The sequence below is a fragment of the Atta colombica genome, unplaced genomic scaffold, assembly GCF_001594045.1.
Source record: "Atta colombica isolate Treedump-2 unplaced genomic scaffold, Acol1.0 scaffold14, whole genome shotgun sequence".
In the NCBI taxonomy this organism is placed as follows: Eukaryota; Metazoa; Arthropoda; class Insecta; order Hymenoptera; family Formicidae; genus Atta; species Atta colombica.
Genome location: NW_017259228.1, coordinates 382,318 through 392,127, shown reverse-complemented (window position 1 = coordinate 392,127; position 9,810 = coordinate 382,318). Strand labels below are relative to the sequence as shown.

The 9,810-nt window shown below is 45.9% G+C and overlaps 1 protein-coding gene across 1 annotated transcript in view; it reads left to right on the top strand.

Moving 5' to 3' along the window:
* Positions 1 to 9,480, top strand: part of LOC108684755 (protein tiptop) — a 51,225-nt gene extending 41,745 nt beyond the window's left edge. The window contains exons 2-3 of the mRNA XM_018189227.1: positions 2,353 to 2,596; positions 5,200 to 9,480. Coding sequence (XP_018044716.1) covers positions 2,353 to 2,596; positions 5,200 to 8,893 — 3,938 coding nt within the window. The 3' untranslated portion in view covers positions 8,894 to 9,480. The remainder of the gene's footprint in view (positions 1 to 2,352; positions 2,597 to 5,199) is intronic.
* The last annotated feature ends 330 nt before the right edge of the window (positions 9,481 to 9,810 follow it).

Below are 9,810 nucleotides of genomic sequence, written 5' to 3'. Positions count from 1 at the left end.
AAACAAATTAAGTTTTAGAGGGCGAGAGAGGTTCATTTTGTAATTTTTATAGCTTTTTCTTAAGTAAGATTTATTATGATTTGTTATGAAACAGTGTCACTTTGAGATAAAAATTACAGAAATAATGAAATATAATAATTTTATAATTATAATTCATTATTTCATTGTATTTCTTGCATTAAAATATATATATAGATACTGTTTCAACATCATTATAGTGATTTTCCCGTCTTTAAAAGTTAAAAACATTAAATAATATTGAATTAATTACATTAAATAAAAGGTTTTGTCTTTCTGATGAATGCTTATGAATAATGATTCTTCTGATGTTTTCTGTGTAATTGTGCACGCGTGTACGAATGAAGATAGTATCAAAATGCCATTCGTTGCTTCCGGAAACAGAGTAACGCTCGTTGAAGTCTCTGGTTGGAGATGAAGATGGTGCAGTACTGACGGTCACGATTGAAATTTTGAAACAATACCTCTTCAAATCCAGCTATCATGTACAAGTGGGTGGGAAGGATTAGAAATGAACGGCACGCAAATAGATTCCACGGATTTGCGATCAAGCGCTCTAAGAGGGGGGGGGGGGAGAGGGCCTCCGGAAGGGCAGAAGACGGACCATGCTTGTAGCGGGCGGGGCTGCTCGCCGGTGGTCCGCCCGCTTGGTTCCTCGATTTCTTGCATTCTCCTCTTCGATACGTGCCTGAATCTGAGCGATCCTCTGAGAGGTCCTCCTTTTATCTCCTCTCGTCGTCGCCCCGTCGTTCTCTCCGTAGTCGTGCACCTTCTCGCCATCCTACGGCTGATCCCAACCGGATCGGCCGACCAGTCGCTTCCATCGAATGGTCCGGGGCACCAGAGAATCGCTCCCAGTAGAGAGACAATGGACAATGGGGACATAAATCTGCGTAATTAGTTGCTGATGCACCCGCGGATCAATGTGCGATCTCCTTTCTCTCCCTCTTCCGTAGCCTGTCTGCGAACAAACGATCGTTTGGTTGGTCACTCGGCAAAGTAGGACGGTGCTCCTGGTTGTCCCCACCCTCTATAAGGGGAGGTGAGCTGACCATCTTTCGCTCTCGTCCTGCTCTCGCTTGGCTTGGCGATTGCTCGCGACCGAGGACATGGCACTCCCTTCTTCAGAGAGGATATGCCGGGAGCAAGATGGCGACTAGGGAGATTCCGTTGGCTCTGAGTATTCACATCCAGGTCTATCAAGTGCTTACTTTCGTTAAATAACCGTACAATAATGAGATATTTTAATATAAGCATGGTTAATATTTGAATCATGAATACACGGTTAGAATTATCAGATATGACACAATGTGGAATTTCTGGATAAAATTTATGCAACGTAATTTCCTTCCATAAATGTTTATTGATCTTAGATCAGGTTATGTTCTTTGCACAGTCGCAAAGCGACAGTTCCGCCGTTCATTATCAAGGGTTCAAATGGAAACGATTTGATTAAAACTCATAATGCAGATGATGGAACTCCTTGTCCCGCCACACAATACCTCATCGTCGACGACGTCGACGTATCCGACATAGCTCGCATTTTCTCTTTCTTCGTCTCCCTCTTGGGCGTCGTATTCGTCGTCATCGTCGTCGTCGTCGTCGTCGTCGTCGTCGTCGTCGTCGTCGTCGTCGTCGTCGTCGTCGTCGTCGTCGTCGTCGTCGTCGTCGTCGTCGTCGTCGTTGCTGTCGTCGCGAAAGGCTGATAAATGAACCGATAGTGCCATTGTGTTACTCGCCATCTAAACCTTTATATCACTCCTAGGTACTTAGCTTCGTCATTTCTCAGTATCTCCACTCTTAGGTTGTACGTTCTTCTCTGCTCTTCTATCAAGATACGGTGGGTGACAGAAGGATTTGATTCGCGTCCTACATCAACGATCTCCACGCAGAAAAGACGATACATGATGTCGTCAACTGATATGTATTTGTATTCGATTTTTTGATTTCTAAATTGCTTGGCAATACATAAGTATATCCTGCAATACAAGTTTGCTTGCTTGTCACGCAAGGTTATACTGACAGGGAGGAATATTTTCCTCCTAGTAACGATACAGTTGTGTATCGTATTTTTCAAACTCAACATCTTATCTGCAAGTGTAATAGAAAATTTGCCGATGGGCAATGAGATATCTAGATTGCTAAAGCGACTACTTATATTCCGTTATATAAGTAGCAAAAGGCATCAATGAATATTCGTTATACAGGTATTTAATAGAAATGTAACAACACGTCGTTATTTTATAAGATGTGGCATGTTAATGGAGTAGCCATTTCTTATTAAATTATGATTGATCTAATCTATTAATCCGCTATTTTACTTATTTGTTTCAGGGGAGGACGGCGTCGAAGGCTCTGCGCCCGGTACGGACCTCCAAGGCGAGGAGGGCGATTGCGTCGACGAGGATGGCCCTATTAGCCCCAGCGAGAGGGGCTGCGCGCCCGCTGCGAAGGAGGACGAAGATGCTGAGGGAACGGACGAAGAGGACGATGAGGAGGCATCGCCACCTACACCTCCACCTTCTGCCACCTCGAGGTTAAACCCGACTATCTTGCGAGATACGGGACCTCCAGATAGGTGAATTTTGCATCTATAATTTTCTATCCATGCACAATTGAAGACTTACTACAACAAAGATTAAGAACACATATTAATCCACAACGTAGCCATATGATATTGGTGAAAATGGATTATCAGCTTTTTATTCATTTTTTATGGTTTTTTCAAAATATGGATATTAGTTTACTGTTGTACTAAAATCTTCAATTGATGTTCTGTCTGTATAACTATCTTAATAATTACTGAAAAAAGCAATCACAAAAAGAAACAGATACGCATTTCTCGATAGGATAAATCGGTAAATGTGTTAATGGAGATAATTATTGAAACCTGAAAGACTTGATTATGTGTGCCAAGAACTTAAAAAAGTTTCTATCGATATACAGTAATGATCAGAAACATCACTCGTGTTAACTAAAACGAGTTGTTGAACGAGTAATGACAACTTTTATTCACTTTTTCAGTAGTTATTTATATATCCATATCAACTTTCTTTGATCTTTCTTGTCACACTTGAATAAGTCGTGTAGATATACCGTATATTTATATCCACGATATTTTTAAATCATTATTTTCAAAAAAATTAAGCAAAGAATTTTATAAATCTTTCTTTTAAGCAGTGATTTTTGAAATATAAAGATTTAAATATAGTCAATTGACTACATTTAACTCAATCGCATTACACGCATAATTCAAAATGGCCGTTTAAATATAACTTGAAAAATTGATCATATTTAAAACATTATTAGTTCAAAAATTACTGCTATAAAATTTAGAAATAAATGTTTTATTTAACTTTTCAAGAATTTTTTGCTTTCCAAGAATTTTACTTAACTTTTCAAGAATTATTATTTTAATTCGCGAATTTTGAATTTTATGTAATATGCATCTCTGTCCACGTGTCTCCACGTGTCTCTTCGTGCCGGAGACACGTGGGTGTTACGTACGTGAAGAAAGAACACTCGACGTCAAGCGTTAGCCGTGTGAGGCAACAGCCTGTACAAATCAGCCGCAGATAGCCGCACGAGTGACGCTTCGGCGCAAATCACCTATGACGGTCATAGCAGCGACGCGTAATGGCGGGTATAAAGGCTCCTACCTAAATTTCATTTGACGTTGTCTGCCGGCGCACTCATTAGTCGGTGCTTTATCCGGGCGTAGAGACTCCTTATAATAAAGCGTTTAAATCATCGTGAGTCGCGCCGACGCGACACCACGAGCTTTTTGATGTTTGCCGTCGTCGGGAGTCTCTCGTGTGTACACTCGAGGCACGTTGTTGTTTAAGAGCAACAAATCGTCACGAGATCTCTTTCATAAATACATGTATGCGCGAGGTAAGCGTCGGGCGGCGAGGGTTAAGTGGTAATGAAACAAGCGGGCGGGCAGGCGGGCGAGGCCCCGGATAGGGATAAATAAGCCGGTGTCGGAGTTGATATCGGTGTCTGCTGCGCGCGACGTCACACGGCTAATAGAGATAGGCACGTGTTACACATCGTCCCATACCGACGATGCCCCACTAGCAGGCGCTGCCTCCTAACCGGGGGCGGCAGTGGCGCTCCCGCTCCCCCGTACACCCGCACCGTCCCGCCAGCCCCCAAAAACTTCCCCTGCATGCGTGGCAGCGGTCCCCTTTCATCTCGCGGCACGCATTCGGCATTCAGTCAGGAACAGTCAGTTACGAGCGAGCCGTCGACAGGCCTGGAACGTTGCCGCGCTGCGCACACATCGCGCATCGAGGCTCGCACAATCCATTACAACATTCTCTAATCGTTCCGACCACGTGCTCCCTTCCGACAGTCGATCCTCGTGCGCGTTGATGACGTTGCGACAGGTATCGATCGCTTCTGCACACTCGACAACTTCGACCAATCCGCGCCGTTTTTGTCGCGAACTGGATGACTAATCGGTGGAGCGTACAATTAATCGTAATTTGTTCATGATCGGAACTCCGTTACTTCGCGAGCGTTATGTTATATTCACGTATTTGTGATCGTGCGTGAGTCGAGAATTCGTAGCCGCGATGTAAACGCGCGTATTTTAAGGTCGACAAATAACGCATCGCGTAGCATGGTGTGTTTTCGTTTTCCATATCGATAATAATCTGTCGCATCTTGTCGTAATGTCCGCATTTACATTTACAAGATACGCTTCTGTGTGTTGTATGCATTTCGCGTGTACACACTAGCACGACAGACGTTTTCATGCGTGAGTTATCCATCGCTGTTGCCATCGTTGCAACGTCTCTAGACTCTATTTATCACGCGAGTCTTTTTTCCATTTATTTCTACCGATGATTCCGGGTATCCGTCGTTCTCATCATATAATACGGCGAAAGCTGTTTGCGTAGTAATTTCTATGGCGGACGCTTATGAAATATTAACGTCACGGCGTCACCTGCGTTATGCTGCGATACTCGCAGATCGGTTACAAGAAAATTATCGTGCGATTATCATGATTAATGACCACTGCCTGACTGCAAACGTTTCGTACTTTTACGCCAAGCTCCGATAAGATTCGTTTCATCCATCATAGCCACACTTCGAATCCTAGAGAGATCTCGAAGAGAGAAATATGTATTCGTACTCGAAAATTATAACGCTCGATATCGTTTACAATTTCAGGGAGCCAATGAGTCCGCGCTGTCCCTCGAGAGATTCTCGGGAATCATCCGGTCCGACGACCGGAAGTCCCCCACCACCTGCTACCAGGAGCAGCGCGAGCCCAGTCAGTCCAAGTAGTATCGTGCCTCTACCCCTTGGAACTCACTCCCTGCTACCATCCCATTCGGCAGCGGTCATGGCGGCATATCTGCAACAAACCCATCAGCGTCTTCTCCTCGGCCACTCGCCGTTATCGCGTGGCTCGGTGTCGCCGTTAGTTTCCTCCTCGTGTTCACCACCAGCCGCCACCCCCGGCCTCTTGGTGTCGCCTACCAGCATTGGAGAGATTTCGCCATCAGCGACACCTCTGCCAGCTGTGCTAGACTTTAGCACGAGAAAAACATCCTCGACTGAAGAAGACGAGGAGGAACAGATATTAAATCTCAGCAAACCACCTACGCCGTCTTCCTCGACGGAGACGAATAATGGTCCGTTGGATCTTTCGGTATCCAGCAGGAAACGACCTGGTCCGGAAGATTCGCCACCACCACCACCTCGCAAGTCGTCAAGACTGGGTTCCACGACAAGTTCCACGAGCCATCAGGAAGCAGCACCAGGAGTTGCGCCATCAGGTTTCGGTAGACCCCCCGTGGTGTCTCCCTGGACGTCGCCGGTGGTGGCCACGCACTTTCCGTACTTCGCCGCAGCGGTAGCGGCAGCGGCTACTAGTCAGCAGCAGCTTTCGCCGAAAAGCACCAGCGGAGTGGTGGATCATCATCAGCTTTGGAATGGGAAGATGAAGCCGCCGGCCGCGTTGGAAAAGCCATATCAACCTAGTGAGGCTACAAAGGCGCTCGAAAAAATGAGCGAGCTGAGCAAGCTGGGCGGAGAGGATCTCTTTAGGTCGTCTTCTGGAAGTGGTGCTACAGCAGCAGGTGCCAATGCGCCAGCGACGACATCGAGCAGTCGTCACAGCGCTTGGCAATCTCACTGGTTGAATAAAGGTGCCGATCAAGCGAAGGATGTTCTAAAATGCGTGTGGTGCAAACAAAGTTTCCCGACTTTGGCCGCAATGACGACGCACATGAAGGAAGCGAAGCACTGCGGCGTGAACATGCCGGTACCACCGCCAGTACCAGGAATTCATTCACAGCAGACGACAATGCCCACTATACCACCGCCTCAACAACCGCATCAACCGCAGACATCTACCGGCAATACTGGCAGCAACACTTCGGGTACACCTAGCAGCAAACAAAGTCCATCCGATTTGAATCTACTGATTAAAGAAACGATGCCACTGCCGCGGAAACTCGTGCGAGGCCAAGATGTCTGGTTAGGTAAGGGAGCTGAACAAACACGACAGATTCTAAAATGTATGTGGTGCGGACAGAGTTTCCGTTCACTAGCTGAGATGACTTCGCATATGCAGCAAACGCAACATTATACGAACATCATCTCTCAAGAACAGATAATATCTTGGAAATCATCGGATGAGAGCAAGGGCGGTAATTCTACAGGCGCTGGCGGGGGTAGCGGAAGTGTCGCTAGTGGAGGAGGCACAGGGGTACAGCCGGGTGGAGGGTCTGGACCTCACAGCGGAAATAATGGTGGTCCCGGAGCAGGCGCCACAAGCAGTCACGTTAGCGCCGTGCTGACCTGTAAGGTTTGCGATCAAGCATTTAGCTCCTTGAAAGAATTGAGCAATCACATGGTAAAGAATTCGCATTACAAGGAGCATATAATGCGGTCGATTACAGAAAGTGGTGGACGTCGGCGGCAAACGCGCGAGAAGCGAAAAAAGTCACTGCCCGTGAGAAAATTATTAGAGCTAGAACGCGCGCAAAATGAATTCAAGAATGGCGACGCTGCTGCGGGTTTGACTCATAGTCTCGGAAAGCATGCTGGCAGAATCACGTGCGAGAAATGTGGTGAGAAGATAGAAACCCCGCTTTTTGTCGAGCACATACGTCAGTGCATCGGTGCGGGCACAGTGGGTGCTAATCAGCGGAACTTTTTGAAGAACGCGCTCATGTCCAATCATTTGCCCGCAACGATACCACCAACCGAGAGCGGACGTAAGAGCGTCAACGAGGAAACATCTTCGATATCGTCGAGGCATCACCGGTCTCCATCTTCGGCCAGCGACGCGACTACGCCAGGAAAAGATACTCCTACACCAACTGCTAATGAAACTACTGCTCCCATGGGTACCTCACCGTCGGTTTTAAATGCAATAGAGAAGCTCATCGAGAAGAGTTTCGATTCTCGCGTGAGGCACGGTACGCCCGGCTTGCATCACGCTCAACCTGGTGCGCCAATGGGTACGAGCATTCTTAAGCGTTTGGGTATCGACGAGAGTGTAGATTACACAAAACCTCTGGTAGATCCGCAAACAATGAATCTGCTTCGATCTTATCAACAGCAACATCAACAGCAACATTACAATGCCAATGCCGCGGCGAGAAGGGAGCGAAGCGGCAGCGAGTCTAGTTCGATATCAGAGCGAGGAAGCGGTAGGACGGATACTATGACACCGGAGAGACGCATGGACCTGACTAACACGAGTCACGAAAGACATTCGAGTTCTTTGCCTCATCATCATCGCGTCACTCCCGAGAAGCAGGCCGCTTCGTTACCTAGTCGCCATCATCAAACCGCGGAAGAATCCGGAGACGAAGAGTCATCTACTGTGGTAGTAAAGAAAGAACCGAGGGACGAGGAAACAGAAGAACGAAGCGCAAACGAGGAGGAGCAACAACAGTCGCAATCGACGAGGGAAGTGTTCGTGAAGAAGGAGATAGTAGATGACTGCAGGGACGAGGAGGATCAGAGTTCCTACAATCACCGAAGAAGTAGCCTTCATGAGACACCGGAAGATGGACGAGAGGTTCTATCACCTCGTATGAATCCACCTACGCCTCGACCAACTAGCCAAGTGGAACAGGTCGCGCGTAGTCCTTGTAGAAACAGCACGAGTAGTCCCACTAGCAGCGATCGGTCGGTCACGCCACGAGGTACACCTGACACTAAGGCATCCAGCAGTCTCGGAGCGCTTTCCTCCATGTTCGACAACTTGTCCGGCGGTGGTGGTAGTGGCAGCGGCAATAACGTCGACTCGCAAGGACGTAAAACAAGCAGCCATCCTCTCGCGGCATTGCAAAAATTATGCGATAAGACAGAAACGCGAGGTCCCGGTGCTAGCGGCACCTCTAGATCCGGAGGTAGTTCTGCAGCTAATACCATCGGTTCGGGCAGCGGTAGTACGGTAGGGGTGTCTGGTCCAGGTCCTGGTCCAACCCCAGGTGCAATCTTGGCTTTCAGCTGGGCATGCAACGATGCTGTGGTCACAGCGGATTCAATAATGAAGTGTGCATTTTGCGATACGCCCTTTATTTCGAAAGGTGCGTACAGGCATCACCTGTCCAAGATGCACTTTGTCAAAGATGGCGTCATCCCGGATCCATTGACCATCGGCAGATCAGCGGCAGCGGCCGCGGCCGCGGCCGCCGCGGCAGTTTCCCAGGGCTCTTCCAGTGGGCCGAGCCGTAACTCCTCGTCGCCACCAACGTCGCAGCGCAACAAGTCGCCGCCGATTCCACAGGCAAACGGCAGCCCGTCGCAGTCAGCGGCCTCACCCCTCGAGGAGAGCCCGCACTCCAAATTTCTCAAGTATACGGAGCTGGCAAAGCAATTGTCCAGCAAGTACGTATAGTCCGAGCCCCGTAAGTAGCGGTGCCACTTGTACATAAGTGTATCTATATTGTAACGACTGTAAAACTAGCGATGTGAAAATTTTCATCCCCTTTTCCCGCGAAAAACCGCTGCGCCGAAAGACGTCGTCGTGCATCCGACGTCTTCGGATTTATGCTTAAAGAGGCTGTGTCGTGGCTATATTGATAATGGAAAAGAGATCATATGAGAACTCGTACAATTATAAAATAATTTCACATTATCATCTATATTTGATACAAATCTTGTATTCTTATTATTGTAAGAGTATACAGAGTTGAATCATATTATATTTGTAGTTTTCTTGTAATTAATATATATTTACAAATCAATGACTGAAATCGATATAAATTTACTGAGCTTAGATTTTGATGCCATAAGAACGAAAGATTTCTGTGTTAAAAGCCTATTCTATGATGTGCTTTTTGTGATTTGTTTTCTATTTCTTGCTTTTTATCTTGTCTTTTTTTCCTTTTGCGACTGTTTTAACAATAATTATGTTTCTTGTTACTATTTCTTGTTTCTTCTAAAGTTCATTAACTTTTATCCCGAGCGACAGAAAACAAAAAACCAGATAAGAAACAAAAAGACAAGATATAAAAAAATAGCAAAAAACCAGAAACAAAAAACACATTGTAGAATAGACTTAAGTGAATAATAGAAAAATTCTTTTTTGCTTATAGCATTAAAATTTGAATTCATTGAAATTATATTTTTAACTCTTATTACATATTTTTATACATTGAGCCTATCGCTTGCTCAAAAAAATATAATTAATATTATATACAGTACATTGAGATAATTACGATTCATTGCTATAAGAGTTAACTTTTAGTAATATAAAAAATCAACTGTTGATTAAATTTATGTTATATATACATTATTATTTAAAAATTTGAA